Raw genomic sequence first — 14,762 nt, 5'->3', positions numbered from 1 at the left:
ACGCTAAGTCCAAAGCCTAACCAACGGCATTTAAGAAAGCAAGCACAGGGATACAACGGGGTGTGCTAGGAGTAAGTCGAAAGTCAGGCTTTTAATGGTATCTATATTTGTAGATAATGATCTGTAAAGGCTTATTTTAGGTCCCGATGAGTCTATATATGGGGCCGGATGCCGGCAACGGCGCCGCTAATAGTCGGCAGAATTGTAGAGACCAATATCAACCTCGGCCTTCGCTTCACCCTTATTCGAGTTATTAAGAGCGCGGCAACGTTCTAATTCCTGCAAGTACACATCCTCAACACCTGTAACGTAGTTACCAGTGAAAACTCCAACTTCAAATTCTGAGATGATGTCTGTCTTGCAACAGTCGATGAGGTCATCCAAAGATTGATAGATGACGCGGTCACAGCCCAGCTCCGCAGTGATTTCTTCAACAGTTCTGTTGTAGGCGACAAGCTGCTTAGTATCTGCTAGGTCAATCCCGTAGATGTGATTGAAACGAATTGCTGGCGCTGCAGAGGCAAAGTAGACCTTGGCAGCACCGGATTCCTTCGCCATGTTAACAATCTCTTTGGAAGTGGTACCTCGCACAATGGAATCATCGACAATCAGCACGCGCTTGTCTTTAAATTCTGAGTTCATTGGGTTCAACTTGCGGCGCACAGAAGATACTCGCTCTTTTTGGTTTGGCATGATAAATGTTCTTCCAACATATCTGTTCTTGACAAATCCTTCGCGATAAGGTTTGTTTAAATGGTTGGCACACTCCAATGCACAGGTACGTGCAGTGTCAGGAACAGATACAACAACGTCAATTTCGTCCAGATCGATCTGTTTTTTGATGTTCTCGGCAAGTTTGATACCCATCAACAGGCGTGTATGGTAAACGGAAATACCGTCCAGAACGCTGTCAGCACGAGCGAAATACACGTACTCAAACAAGTCCGGTTTGTAGGCCTCAATTGGCACTACCTGCCGGAACTCTGGTGGACTGGAGCCGCACGTTTTAGGGATAATGACGGCTTGGCCGGGAAGAATATCACGTATGTTTTGGAAGCGGTGGGCCTTAAGAACGACACTTTCGGACGCTAGCATGTAGTCCATGGTGCCGTCATCGTTGACGCGCTCACCAAACAATAGCGGCCTGATCCCATTGGGGTCCCGGAAACCAAACAATCCATATCCCGCCAACATGCCAACACAAGCATAGCCACCGCGACAACGTTTGTAAACACCCTCTAGAGCACAAAATATATCATCGTTGTTCACACGATATTTGTTGTACTTTTCCAGCTCCGCGGCAAATATATTAAGCAGTAGCTCAGAATCGCTGTCCGTGTTAATATGACGGTGAACGTCTTCATCAAGATATCTACGTAGAGACATCGTGTTCACCAGATTACCATTATGACTCATGCAAATTCCGTAGGGACTATTCACATAGAATGGCTGCGCTTCTGAGTTCGCACTGGAGCCTGCAGTGGGATATCTCAGGTGTGCAATCCCCATAGAGCCAACCAACCCTGACATCCGAGCTTGCGTGAACACGTCCCGTGCCATACCATTGCCCTTACATTGGTACAAGCGCCCACCGGGGCCGCACGTAGCAATCCCGGCAGCATCTTGACCGCGATGCTGTAAGAACAGTGAGCCATCAAACAACTCAGGGGCGACCACCTTCGACTGATCGGCTAGCACAACGCCTAATATGCCACACATCTTGAGAGAGCAGGAATAGCAGCGGTAGCAATCCGTTGGTGCTTCCTTTACCTTGCGGCCTGACAAAGAAGAAGAAAGCGGCCTAAAGAGCGCTTAAGCACTAGTACTTCTAATGCAAAGTGGACAATAATAAAATGCAGTCGTCATTAACCACTACTTCAATTAACTATGTTAGAAGGGTAGAGAAGTCAGCGTAGAGAAGTCAGAAAAGTAACTAAAATTTTTACTTGTTAGCGCCGTATAATTTTGGCTCGAGGGTTATTATATAATCTCTAGTCAGACGTCTATGCATGCTGAGATCCGGTTGACTGCTCAGGCCGTTCCGGAAGCGTTAGGTTTTCCTGAATATCCCACAGACCCCGGTATAGGGATCCTTGTGACGCTAACAGCGAGCTGTGTGTGCCCTCTTCGCGGACAGAACCTTGTTCAAGAACAATGATCTTATCTGCATCAGCGATTGTGCGCAGTCTATGGGCAACGTAAACGCTCGTCTTTGAATTGGAAGAAAAGTTCTGCTGAATGGTGTGCAAGAGTGCCTGCTCTGTGTGTGTATCCAGAGCACTTGTAGCCTCGTCGAAAAACATCAGCGGAGCGTCCTTCAAAAGCACACGAGCAATAGCAAGCCTTTGTTTCTCACCTCCGCTGATCATCAAACCGCGCTCCCCTACAACGGTGGAAGCGCCCTTTGGTAGGTTCTGGAGTAGCTTCGTGAGTTGAGCTTTTTCTATGGCCCTGAGAATCTCATCGTCAGAGGAACTGATATTGCCGAATTTAACATTCTCCCAGATTGTGTCATTGAAGAGAGGAGTATCTTGGGGCACGACACCGATAGCCTTCCGTAAAGAAAGCAAGTCTAAATCGCGGATATCTGTGCCGCCAACTAGGATACGACCTTGCTCGGGCTCATAGAATCTAAATACGAGCTTCAAAATGGTGGACTTCCCCGAGCCCGATGGGCCTACTATGGCAGTCTTCATTCCAGCTGGGATGGTAAACGAAACATTGTTCAATATACGCCGCTCCGGGTCATAGCCAAACGTAACATTTTCAAAGCGAATATCCAACGGTTTGTGTATTGGTAGGTTCTGGGCATTTGGGGAGTTCTTAATTGTGACCTGATTTTTTTGCAGTTTAAATAAAGATTCCATATCTATCAGAGACTGCTTGAGATCACGGTAGACGCTACCAAGGAAGTTTAGTGGCACGGAGAGCTGGAATACCAGTTGATTAATTAACACAAGATCCCCCACTGTAAGAGAGCCCTGCATAACACCATTACAGGCCATATACATCATTGCAGTCAGTGCAGTGGTAAAAATTAGGTTCTGGCCGGTGTTCAAAAACGCCAGCGATTGCGAGACCTTTATCTGGGAATCCCGGTACTTCATCAAGGATGTGTGATACTTGTCCGCAAGGTACTTCTCGTTATTGAAATACTTTACAGCTTCAAAATTTATTAGGGAATCCAATGCCACACTAGCGGCCTTATTGTCAGCCTTGTTCGCATCACGCCTAAACCGTGTGCGCCACGCCGTCGTTCTGAAAGTAAAGATGGAGTAAAGAAGCATAGTCGAGAATGTTATAGCAGCGAAGGAAGCACCAAACTGGTATGTCAATATGCCACATACCATCGATATTTCAAATGTAATCGGTATTATGTGAAAAACCATTGCACTGAGCACATAAGAGATACCTTTACAACCACGATCCATTGCTCGGGTTAGTCCACCTGTCTGCCGACTCAAGTGCCAGCCAAGGTCAAGCTTCATTAGGTGCTGAAATGTCTGTAGAGAAACCTTCGTAATAGCACTTTGAGCCACATTCGAGAAAACGGCATTTCGTAGCTCCACAAACAACACTGCACCGAATCTCGCCGCACCATAGGATAAAACAGTCAACGTTACTGCGATAGGCAACGCTGTTCCTACATCACCCCACTCGATGTTCATAGAGTCCACCGTGCTTTTGAAGAAAAAAGGAACCTGCACATTCAACAGCTTCGACCCTAGGAGCAGCCCAAGGGCAATTAGGACCCTTGTCTTGACTTTGCGGTCACCCCGCGGCCATATGTACCTGAACAAATCCTTCAAGATTTTCAGTTCCGACACGGTAGGAGTCTTAGACTTCGCACTTTCGCCACCGCTCGCAGCAGGCTTCACCATGGCGCCTGCCACTTTGACATCGCCGCTAATCCCCTTCTCGACAGCATTATTAGGTCGCAAGGAGGCCTGTAATTGCAGCGGCATCCGCGTACCCCACATCCTGGGCGCTGTCACATGGTAGGGGTGTGTGCTCCACCTCACTGGCGCCATGCTGCGCGGGTAGTACCGCGAGGGCGAAAATCGAAGCAGCCTGAACATACCGCTTCTCTCTGTGCAATGGGGGGACGCCTGTGAGGTTTCAAGCAGGCATCACCCAAAGCGCTCTTGAACATGGACAAATCTTTGCCGCAAGCTGTGGCTTCCATCGTGGTCACGTGGTGATATTAGCGTACGTCTCCTCTGCGCCGAGAGCTATACACGTTTGGAATAATGTACAAAGAGTGCGTTACGTACGGACATCGCACTCCTATAGGTAGGCCGCAACGGCTTCTCCGTCATAGAGAGTGAATGGCATGTCCTTACCGACAATAGCGATCGAGAGATTCTTGGTGCTGAGTGTCTCGTCCTTCAACGAATGTTTCAGCGCCTCCACGCCGTGCTTGATCAGTGCGTCGGCATCCTCGATCTCCAGGTACTCCTCCATGACCCGCTCCAGGTAAGTCTTTGCGCCCTGCGACCGCGCGCCGATCGCCGCGCCGTACAGCTCCAGCGTGTTGCCGGAGGGCTGGAATTCCAGCAGATGCGCGCCGCTGTTGTCGTAACCCGCCAGCAGCAGCCCCACACCGTACGGCCGCCCCCCGTACGACTGCGTGTTCTTCTGCGCCTTGTCGCTCAGCAACTGCCCGGCCTTGACCACAGACAGGTCACGCGCGTACACCAGCTGCGAGTAGTTGCACTGCTGCCGGAGAAAGTTCGACAGCACGCGCGCGTCCGGCGCAAGCCCGGCGAGCGACAGCCCCATGTGATCGTCGCACTTGATTATTTTCTTCTGGTACGACGACAGCTCGTCCGCGTTCCGCTTTAACGCCACCAGCACCACGTACTTGTTCGACCGCAGCCCGACTGTGGCGCTCCCCTGCTTGATGGCCTCTAGCGCGTACTCCACCTGGAACAGTCTCCCAGTCGGGGAAAACGTCACAGTATCACCGTCGTAGTTATTTCTGAACATCACTAACTCACAGTGCCCCAATTGCTCGTGCACACCGCCCTCTTTACTGGTGCTAGTTAACTGGACAGGAGCTGTGTTTGCCACCCGGCCGCGGGAAGTAGCTCTGGTATTGTCATTTGATACGGAGATTTGATATTCGTGGAAAGGTATATAGATGATTCCGTCTCCGCGATTGATTGGAGGCTCGGTCGCATACTGGAGTCGTCCGAGGTGTCGCATCTTCTACATAACCGTTGCAGGCCAGGGGAGAGGTTTGAAGGCGCAGTTGTTCGCGGAGTACCATATTAGGCGATGTGGGTGAAGAGGTATCTACTGGTGGTGTTATATGCGCTGCTGAATCATATTCCGAAGACAGTGTGGGAAGTGCTACAGGTGGTGGTGGACATCCTGGCGTTCTGGGTGCGGAAGTTCTTTGTGTCGCTGCGGCCCATGTCGCGGACAATGTACCACAACGCAATTGCCGAGCTGGACCGGTGCACGACGTTCGAAGAGTGGATCGAGAAGGCGCGGGTGGTGGACGAGATCACCGGGGCGGACCTGTGGCGGAGGAACTTCGTGTCGAAGCGGTACGACTTCAACTCGGTGCTAAACCAGTACGGGATCATCACGGAGGCGCTAGACGACGAGGACCTGGGACTGCTGATGCAGAAGTTCTCGACGGTGGGGCCTGCGATGCTGCGGAACTTCGCGGGGATCCTGGACAAGCGCCTGTTCACGAAGTCGCTGTGCGGCACGAAGCTGCTGGTCGAGCTGTACCTGGACAAGGTGCTGGAATGCCTGCACTTTATGAGCGAGTCGCGACTGGTTCCGCTGTCCTTTTTCCAGCGGTGCAAGCTGTCGCTGGGCACCACGGCGCTGGTGCTGCAGGGCGGGTCGTTGTTCGGGCTGTACCACCTGGGGGTCATCAAGGGCTTCCTGCTGCAGCGTCTGTTGCCAAACATCATCAGCGGCAGCTCGATGGGCGCGTGCATTGCGAGTCTGTGCACGACCATGACGAACGATGAGCTGGAGGAAGTCTTCACGGGAGACCGGCTGCTGGAGATGATCAAGGAGGACATCACACTGCTCAAAAAATGCGGCTATGGGAACATCGACCAGAACCTGAGCCTAGGGACGCTCATACAGAACGTGGTGCACAAGAGCATTTCCAAGGACGTGAACCTCTTCATCCAGTACGTGAAGAAGAACATTGTGAAGGACCAGACGTTTGAGGAGGCATTTCAGCGCACGGGTAAGATTCTGAACATCGTCGTCCACCCGACGGATCGCAACGTCTGTCCTATTCTGCTCAATTACGTGACTACTCCTAACGTACTCATATCGTCTGCCATTGACTGCAGTTTGGGTTCGGATGTGGCATCCAGCGACACCAAATTGCTGTGCAAGAACCTGCAAAATGAAATAATTGACTATCTACCGTCAGACAAGCACGTTACATTCATGGCCCCTCAGAATGTCATCGCCACGGGGCTGGTAGCATCGCCTTATACCCGCCTGACGGAACTTTTCAATGTGAATAACTTCATTGTGTCATTGGCCAGGCCCTACCTTGCGCCACTAGTTATGGGCGACTTGAAGCACGAGATCAGGACATCGAAGTACTACTACTACAAATCGTATCCGAGATATGACCTGGGCTCTCTCTCACCAAAGAACCTTTTCAACTTGGAGGATGTTGAACCCTTGGCCTTCAAGCTGAAATACCACATAGAACGCAAACTAAAGCACATATTAACGCTGGAACTTCGACACCGCGTGGACGTACTGGGCAACCTAGGCCTACTTTCTCACTGGATTCAAAAGTTTGCCATCGACGAGAAAATACCGAGAAGCGCTACTGAAGTCACTATAGTGCCAAAACTAAAGTCATTAAGTATCAGTAGGGTGATTGAGGGGCAATTGGACAATATTCCATATTGGATTCGGTGTGGCGAACAAAGCTGCTGGCCGGTTTTGTCTTTGGTAAAAACGCGCTGCGCTGTTGAGTATACATTGGATGATATTATCAGGCAGAGGAGGAGCAGTATCATGGCGTGATCAGTTCCACATATGCCTGGGAACGAGCCATCGTCTATAAGCGTGTACCGGCCAGGTATATAGCACCTTTATCGGTAAAACAATTTTATACTTTCTTTCTGAACGTGGAAGAGGTACTCATTCTCCACAACATGCACATCGCTCTCCTCCAGCGACCCTCCCTGCGTGACCTGCAAAATGCCAGTCACGTCCTTCGCCCTGCCTGTATCCAATGGACGTAAAGAAAGCACTGCAATGCTCTTGTGAAATGCGGCTGTCGGAAACCGCATGAACTCTATGGCATCTTTGGATGCACGCTCATAATCACCGCCGTCGAAGCCATCCACCGATGTCACGACGACCAGCACAGCGCATTTCTTCATTAAAGGGTTGATGAAGTTTAGGTGAAGCTCATCACTCGTCAAGCGAAACAGAGACAGTAGTACCTCAGGTTGCTCTATGATTATACCGCCATTGCGCTGGTCTGGTATGCTTTCTAAGAGACGCTCCAACACCGCTGCACCAGGTTTGCCTATGTTTTGCTTTACCAGGTCTGTGAACACATCCACTATACGCACAGCCTGAGAAGGCAGTTTCAGCTTACTGAACACGTTTTGATAGTGCGCTGCATCGTGCATGAAGGATGCCACGGTTACCGCAGGCCCTCTTGTGGCCTCCGTATTGTGCGGCCGCTGGGCCTTCGCAGCCGCGGATTGCTGTTCATTGAGAGATACAGGCGTCCCAAATATAAAAGCCTCGGCTAATGCGCTTATTAGCCACCTTGGAGAGGTACCAAGCCGATGAGGTACCATTATTAGATGGTGCATTCCATCCTGCAGTAACCGACGCGATATTACACTCTGATCGCTGAATACTAGTAAATCCTGTCTCTGGCCAGTCATCTCTCTAAGTCAGAAGTTCAGAGTGTAGTACGCTGCTAATGCGACAGTAATACCACCCGAAGGAGTTCTATCTACTAAGGGTGTATCCCTGGCTGGGCATGGCATCGCCCCGAGAACTTGCTGAAAAAATTTTCAACTCATCTACAGCAGTTACGCTATAAACCACAAACTATAGAACACATTTTTGCTATGATCTCCCTACCTGCTTTAACCGGTGACATTACCATAGCTGCAGCCAAGGATGCTAAGCTATCCGAGCCTGTGAGACGGCCAATTGAACCTGTCGGGAAGCACTTCCTGCACCACGCGCAGAGAATTTTGAGAAACCATACTTGGTCCGAATTTGAGAAGCTCCAAGCCGAGCAAAACGTTAAGCAAGTCGAGGACTCAAACGTCGACCCTGATGAGCTACTTTTCGACGAGGAGCTTGTGGATGAAGACCTCTTGACGCTAGAGGCCAGAGACTGGAAGTCCGCGGATCTGTATGCCGCCATGGGTCTGTCCAAGCTGCGCTACAAGGCTACACAAGCGCAGATCATCAAAGCGCACAGAAAGCAGGTCCTAAAACACCACCCCGACAAGAAGTCCGCCGCCGGTGCCTCTTTGGAGGAGGATAACTTCTTCAAGATCATCCAGAAGGCCTTCGAGACCCTGACGGACCCTGTCAAGCGCGCGCAGTTTGACTCGTGCGACTTCAACGCTGACGTCCAGCCACCAAAGAAGGGCTCTCACGTGGACTTCTTCGAGGGCTGGGGCCCTGTGTTTGAGGCCGAGGCGCGCTTCTCGAAGAAGCAGCCGGTGCCTAGCCTGGGCACTATCGAGTCCTCCAAGGAGGAGGTCGAGAAGTTCTACAGTTTCTGGAACAGATTCGACTCCTGGAGATCGTTCGAGTTTCTTGACGAGGAGGTCCCAGACGACTCGTCGAACAGAGACCACAAGCGTTACATCGAGCGCAAGAACATTGCTGCCAGAAACAAGAAGAAGACGGCTGATAACGCCCGTCTTGCCAAACTGGTCGAGCGCGCCATGTCCGAGGACCCACGTATCAAGACCTTCAAGGAGGCCGAGAAGCGCGAGAAGGAGCGCCGCAAGTGGGAGCGCGAGGCCGGCGCCCGCGCAGAGGCCGAGGCCAAGGCCAAGGCAGAGGCCGAGGCCAAGGCTGCCGCCGAGGCTGCCGCTGCAAACGCCGCTGCCGCCAAGGCCGACAAGAAAAAGGCCAAGGAGGCCGCCAAAGCCGCCAAGAAAAAGAACAAGCGTGCGATCCGGAACGCGCCCAAGGACGCTGAGTACTTTGGCGACGCCGCTAGCGCCGCCGCCATCGATGAGCAGGTCGGCCACATTGTTGATGCCCTTGAGGATGAGCAACTCGGCGAACTTGTTGAGAGCATTAAGGCCGACGCTAAGGCCGCCCTGCAGGGCGCCGCCAAGGGCCTTGCCGACGCCGGCAAGCTGCCCGCGTCCCTGCTATCCTACTTTTTGTAGACATCTACATACCTATAGACAGCCACCGCCACGGGCACAGAGCAACTTGTACCAACCACTACAGTTCCGTGTTCCAGCCGTCCAATAAGCCCGTACCTTGCCCGCCAGGTACCAGGCAATAGCTGAGCATGGCTCATTGCGTGCGTGGCCATTAGCGGCTAGTTCACCCATACCCCACAGAGGATATATGTGCCCGCCCAATTTTTTTCAGGGAGCCTCTGAACAGCGAATAATATGTGAATATAAGGCCGATCTTGACAAGTGTTTGCTGGAGTCTAGGAGCTTGGAAATTCACGGAGTAGGATAAAGCGCTTTGCCGGATCAAGTAGCACATTTTAGCGTTCATCTACAGATCAGGAAGCAATAGGTACTCAATTGCGGAAGATTCAGAGACAGCAAAGGTCAAGTGCAGTTCAGCAACATCGAATCCACACAAGTTATGTCGTACAGAGGCCATAACTACAACGCAATGGCACCCGGGGGGCAGACGTTCTCCAACAGTCCATATACGAGCAATATGGGGTCCACGGGGGCTCGCGGGCGCAGCTCAGAGCTGTTCCAGAAGTTCGAGCGATTTGCGAAGCGCATAGAGGACGTGACGGACCACCCGCTGGTGCAGCGGTTCGTGCCGTACACACCGCTGATTGCGCGGTTTTTTATTGTGGCCACGTTCTACGAAGACTCGATCCGGATTCTGTCGCAATGGCCGGAGCAGGTGTCGTTTCTATCCTACTACCGGCGCTACCCCCGAGTTTTCGTAGTGCTGTTTTTGATGGTGGTCGCGGTGCTGATGATGGTGGGGGCCACGATGATCCTGCTGCGCAAGCAGCAGCTGTATGCGACTGCGATCCTATGCGCGTGTATCATCTCCCAGGGATTTGTGTACGGGCTGTTCTCCGGCACCTCCTTCGTGTTGCGGAATTTCAGCGTAATCGGCGGGTTGCTGATTACCTTCGGTGACTCCATCGTGCAGAAGCGCATCACATTCGGCATGCTGCCGGAGCTAACCAGCAGGGACGGCCGCACCAAGGGCTACATCCTGCTTGCCGGCCGCATACTCATAGTTCTTATGTTTGTGACCTTTACCTTCGGCAAGAGCTGGTTGACTGTGTTCCTCACCATCGCGGGCACCGTGTGCATCGCCGTCGGCTACAAGACCAAGTTTGCCTCCATCATTCTTTGCCTGATCCTCACCTTTTACAACGTCACTCTCAATAACTACTGGTTGTACGGCTATGCCAAGAGAGACTTCTTGAAGTACGAGTTCTACCAAAACCTAAACATCATCGGTGGCCTGCTTCTAGTCCTGAACACCGGCGCCGGCACCATCTCGTTTGACGAGAAGAAAAAGATCTACTGATTGTCCCACCGACGCTTACAACCTGTGCGGCCGCCTGTGGCGCCACAATGCATATTTAATGGTATTACGTTTCATTGGATCCACCTATCCAGAATCTTCCGGACCGAGTGCCGACGCGGCTGTATCCAACCCCTCAGGACAAAGATTATATATTTACACATGTTCTACCTCGTGCTACTGGTATATGTAATAGGCCAATGAGCGAATATAGTGCGTTTACGGTATCTGCGACCACTGATTGCCATGGCGCATGCCTCCTGTAAGGGGTGAACCGCGACCGGGTAATGGCACATGCGACATTTAAATAGGGAACCTCCGAATGCAGAGAAACTCCCCTGTAGTGGAACCCAGACCAATTAGTCGTTCACCACCGTTGAGTAACGCAGACCTAGAATAGTCACAATCGCTATGGGCGGCATTCTGAAAAACCCTCTTTCTCCGCATGAACAGGAGACGCATAACGCGGAGCCTGAATCCGTGACCGAGTTCCGGCAGCAAGTGCTGAAGAACACACGGCTCAACGCACAGATGACCACCAGACGCAGCAGCGACCTGCATAATGGCGCACACGGCGTGCCGAAGGACACGCTGCAGCTCAAACGGATGCACGACGAAGAGCGGTTGCAATGGAACCAGCAGAACCTCGACCAGAACGAGCTCACGAAGCAGCAGTTCCAGGATATACATGTGGACGAGCCCAAGACGCCGTACCAGGGCGCTATCGACCCTGAAGGCGAATACTACAAGCATGATGACGACGACGACGACGACGGCGACCTCGAGAACTTTACTCTGGGCGACCCCGAGTACAGTGTCCCGGTGCCGCCGGTCGCGCAGAACGGCGAGCCCGAAGGCAGCCAGGAAGCGGACGATGACCAGGCTGCGCAGCGCCGCCGCTTCGAGGAGCTGCGCCGCAAGCATTACAACGTCAGAGAGGCGTTCAGTAACCGGCAGCTGAGTGAAGATGAAGAAGAGTAGCCTGCTAAGCTAACATATACAGCTGCTAGAGTATCGTGGAGCTACCTGTAGTCTATATAAGCGCTTATGTAGCGGGCGTGGCCAGTGTAGTATTCAGTCAGACATTAATCGTTCTGCACGTTGTGGAGAAAATTTTCCGAGATTGCATCACCGAGCCTGAAATCGCATGCGATGAGCTAGAGCACGCAACGCACAGATCCGGGAAGACGTCTATCGCAGCTTACCATGCCTCCTAAACGTCGCTCAAGCCGCGCGGAGGCGGACCCTGTGGCCCAGGCGAAGAAAAAGGCTGTGCTTAAGCCTGCAGCGAGCAAAGTCAATAAAAAAGCGCAGAAGGCTTCGAAGCCAGCCGCCCGGCCAAAGAGACCCAAGAAGGTCCTTAAGGTGTCCTCCAAAACGCTAAACTACACTCTGTGCATACCAACAAGCATACTGGATAACTGCGCGAACCTGGAGCAGGTGACTCACGCCCTGTACCAGATAGCAAAGGCTGCGACTCTATTTAACGTCGGCGAGATCGTCGTGCTCGACCTGGGCACCGACACGGATGCGGCCGCACCGCATTTGGCTGCTTCAGAACTGGAACCTCGCAAGCGCAAGATCAAATTCGAAGACGTAACCGAGAAGACGGAAACAAGCAACAAGAAATCTGCCAGCCGGCTGAGCGGCGCCATGCTGATTGCAACACTGCTACAGTATTTTGTGACCCCACGATACCTGGTTTCGTCCGTGTTCAAAAAGAAGTACAGCAGCTATTTTAATTGCGCTGCGAAACTGCCCCGGCTGTCGGCGCTGCCATTCATGCGGCACCTGCAAACGGACCAGGGTCGCTACAGAGAGGGCCTCTCGGTCAACATGGCGAAGCCCGCGGCGGCCAAAAAGCCATCAACACGCACCAAGTACATCAACATAGGCAAGGACACTATGCTTGAGCTGCGAAGCCAGCAGGTGCCGGTCAACGTCCGTGTGACAGTAGACACTGTTAATAAGAATGTCGTCTCGCCGGCAGAGGCCTACGGCGACTACTCTGGTGCCAATGCTGCATACGGATACAGCGTCCGTGTTGCACGCACCTTCGCCGACATCTTCCTGGGCGCCGGCTTTGCCGGCGGCTACACGCAGTCGCTCTGGGTTAACAGCGCGGATTTCTTCTTTGACCCTGCCGCACAGTCCAGTGTCCGCCTGGACTCCAAGATCCCGCACGTGCAGAAAATCATAAAGCCGTCGCTCGAGGAGCTTCATGAGCAGCCGTCCGTCCAGCCCGCGAACCTCCTCCTGGTCTTCGGCAAGTGGAAACATCTCTCCGACAAATTTCAGCAGACCAAGGACCAGTTCGACGGAGCCTCCGGCGCGCACGACCTCTTTGATGGCCGGCTCGACCTGCCCGGCGCCCCGGAGGGCTATATCTGCATCGAGGACAGCTGCATGGTTGCGTTGGCCACCTTAGCTACATACTCAGTGCCTACGTGGTCCGAGCCACCCGTCAATAGCTCTCTGTAGGCTTAACGTGTTTCACGTGATATTCACGTGATAGATAATGCTTCTAAATTAAGGAAGGTGCCGGGGACACGCGGCACATTTCTTTTTCCTCCGGCAGATGGCGCTGACCTGGTATTACATATATTTGTCCCTCTCTGTCGTTTCTCCAGTACAAGCCACTTTAGCCAGACTAACTCACCATCACTCGTTAGCTATGCGTTTCTCTGCCACTGTTTCCGCAGCTCTGCTTGGTGCCTCGTCTGTACACGCTATGGGCGATTTGGCCTTCAACCTAGGTGTGAAGAAGCACGACGGTACCTGCAAGTACACTCAGGACTACCTCGACGACTTCGAGGCCTTGCGCCCCTACACGGACACGGTCAAAGTCTACTCTACCTCTGACTGCAACACGTTGCAGTTCTTGGGTCCTGCTGCGGACCGTGCTGGCTTCAAGCTATGGGTCGGTGTCTGGCCAGACGACGACGCTCACTTTTCGATGGAGAAGGATGCGCTCAAGACCTACTTGCCATGGATCAAGTCGGACACGGTGCGCGGCTTCCTAGTTGGCTCCGAGGCCCTATACCGTGACGACATGCCGGCTGAGGACCTAGCCAAGCGGATCAACGAAGTCCGCAACTTCGTCAAGGACATCAAGGACATCAACGGAAACAGCTTCTCGGGCAAGCCTGTGGGAACTGTTGACTCCTGGAACGTTATTGTCGACGGCCGCTCGCGCCCAGTCATCGAGGCCTCCGACCTTGTCATGGCCAACGCCTTCTCCTACTGGCAGGGACAGACAATGCAGAACGCCTCGTACTCCTTCTTTGATGACATCATGCAAGCTCTGCAGACCGTCCAGACCGTCAAGGGCTCGAGCGACATCTCGTTCTATGTCGGTGAGACCGGCTGGCCAACCGAGGGTAGCAGCTTCGAGACTTCTCAGCCATCTTTGGAGAACGCTAAGCAATTCTGGAAGGAGGGAATCTGCGCTATGCGTTCTTGGGGCATTAACACCATTGTCTTTGAGGCATTCGACGAGGACTGGAAGCCAGACACCTCCGGTATCAGCGATGTCGAAAAGCACTGGGGTGTTTTTACCGCCGACAGAAAGCCCAAGTTCAACTTGAGCTGTGACTAATGTTGTCGCACTAATGGTGGTATTAGATAAAAAAATATAACCCTTTTTAAGTATCTTTAAACTATATCCTTCGCCATATACCTTAGTCCAAACAGCACCGCTCTTGTCTCGGAGCGGGTCCCCGCGCTGCGCTATCGACACATCCTTTGAATGGCAAGCCGCGTGGCGTAACCAACATGGGATAAGCTACTATACTTGACTAATGTAACACTTTCTGCCTAAGGAAACACTTTCTGCCTAATGTAAACTGTTAGTAAAGTCCGACACCAGGTAGCATGCGGTTGCATGAAACAGACAGGGGCATAAAAGAGGTAACTGGGCCGCATAATGGTGGTTTTGACGAGCTACGCTGACAGTTTGGCTAATTGGAGCCAGCGTTTACACGTGCGCCGTGATACTCGAATCGCCCGCACACACT

General features: G+C 52.4%; 10 protein-coding genes across 10 annotated transcripts; 6 read left to right on the top strand and 4 right to left on the bottom strand.

The window, feature by feature from the left end:
* Positions 1-186: 186 nt before the first annotated feature.
* On the bottom strand, positions 187-1,719 carry ADE4 (amidophosphoribosyltransferase; the record flags this gene model as incomplete). The annotated part of the gene is made up of 1 exon (NM_211395.1): positions 187-1,719. The coding sequence occupies one exon, from the start codon at positions 1,717-1,719 to the stop codon at positions 187-189; it is 1,533 nt and encodes a 510-aa protein (NP_986333.1).
* Positions 1,720-2,003: 284 nt separating this feature from the next.
* ATM1 (ATP-binding cassette Fe/S cluster precursor transporter ATM1) lies at positions 2,004-4,079 on the bottom strand (the record flags this gene model as incomplete). Its single annotated transcript, NM_211394.1, has 1 exon — positions 2,004-4,079. One exon carries the CDS (start codon positions 4,077-4,079, stop codon positions 2,004-2,006), a length of 2,076 nt encoding a protein of 691 aa, NP_986332.1.
* Positions 4,080-4,287: 208 nt separating this feature from the next.
* PRE5 (proteasome core particle subunit alpha 6) lies at positions 4,288-5,208 on the bottom strand (the record flags this gene model as incomplete). The annotated part of the gene is made up of 1 exon (NM_211393.1): positions 4,288-5,208. One exon carries the CDS (start codon positions 5,206-5,208, stop codon positions 4,288-4,290), a length of 921 nt encoding a protein of 306 aa, NP_986331.1.
* Positions 5,209-5,280: 72 nt separating this feature from the next.
* TGL3 (bifunctional triglyceride lipase/lysophosphatidylethanolamine acyltransferase) lies at positions 5,281-7,026 on the top strand (the record flags this gene model as incomplete). The annotated part of the gene is made up of 1 exon (NM_211392.1): positions 5,281-7,026. One exon carries the CDS (start codon positions 5,281-5,283, stop codon positions 7,024-7,026), a length of 1,746 nt encoding a protein of 581 aa, NP_986330.1.
* A 68-nt stretch (positions 7,027-7,094) lies between these two features.
* ELP6 (Elongator subunit ELP6) lies at positions 7,095-7,907 on the bottom strand (the record flags this gene model as incomplete). Its single annotated transcript, NM_211391.1, has 1 exon — positions 7,095-7,907. One exon carries the CDS (start codon positions 7,905-7,907, stop codon positions 7,095-7,097), a length of 813 nt encoding a protein of 270 aa, NP_986329.1.
* A 189-nt stretch (positions 7,908-8,096) lies between these two features.
* Positions 8,097-9,389, top strand: ZUO1 (zuotin; the record flags this gene model as incomplete). The annotated part of the gene is made up of 1 exon (NM_211390.1): positions 8,097-9,389. One exon carries the CDS (start codon positions 8,097-8,099, stop codon positions 9,387-9,389), a length of 1,293 nt encoding a protein of 430 aa, NP_986328.1.
* Positions 9,390-9,828: 439 nt separating this feature from the next.
* On the top strand, positions 9,829-10,749 carry ERV29 (the record flags this gene model as incomplete). Its single annotated transcript, NM_211389.1, has 1 exon — positions 9,829-10,749. One exon carries the CDS (start codon positions 9,829-9,831, stop codon positions 10,747-10,749), a length of 921 nt encoding a protein of 306 aa, NP_986327.1.
* A 408-nt stretch (positions 10,750-11,157) lies between these two features.
* GLC8 (PP1-complex regulatory subunit GLC8) lies at positions 11,158-11,727 on the top strand (the record flags this gene model as incomplete). Its single annotated transcript, NM_211388.1, has 1 exon — positions 11,158-11,727. One exon carries the CDS (start codon positions 11,158-11,160, stop codon positions 11,725-11,727), a length of 570 nt encoding a protein of 189 aa, NP_986326.1.
* Positions 11,728-11,952: 225 nt separating this feature from the next.
* Positions 11,953-13,227, top strand: AGOS_AGL342C (RNA methyltransferase; the record flags this gene model as incomplete). The annotated part of the gene is made up of 1 exon (NM_211387.1): positions 11,953-13,227. The coding sequence occupies one exon, from the start codon at positions 11,953-11,955 to the stop codon at positions 13,225-13,227; it is 1,275 nt and encodes a 424-aa protein (NP_986325.1).
* A 193-nt stretch (positions 13,228-13,420) lies between these two features.
* On the top strand, positions 13,421-14,344 carry BGL2 (glucan 1,3-beta-glucosidase; the record flags this gene model as incomplete). Its single annotated transcript, NM_211386.2, has 1 exon — positions 13,421-14,344. The coding sequence occupies one exon, from the start codon at positions 13,421-13,423 to the stop codon at positions 14,342-14,344; it is 924 nt and encodes a 307-aa protein (NP_986324.2).
* Positions 14,345-14,762: the final 418 nt, after the last annotated feature.

Source organism: Eremothecium gossypii, chromosome VII (genome assembly GCF_000091025.4).
Source record: "Eremothecium gossypii ATCC 10895 chromosome VII, complete sequence".
Taxonomy (NCBI): Eukaryota; Fungi; Ascomycota; class Saccharomycetes; order Saccharomycetales; family Saccharomycetaceae; genus Eremothecium; species Eremothecium gossypii.
Note: the sequence above shows the minus strand (reverse complement) of the source record. Positions and strands in the feature narration are given on the sequence as shown.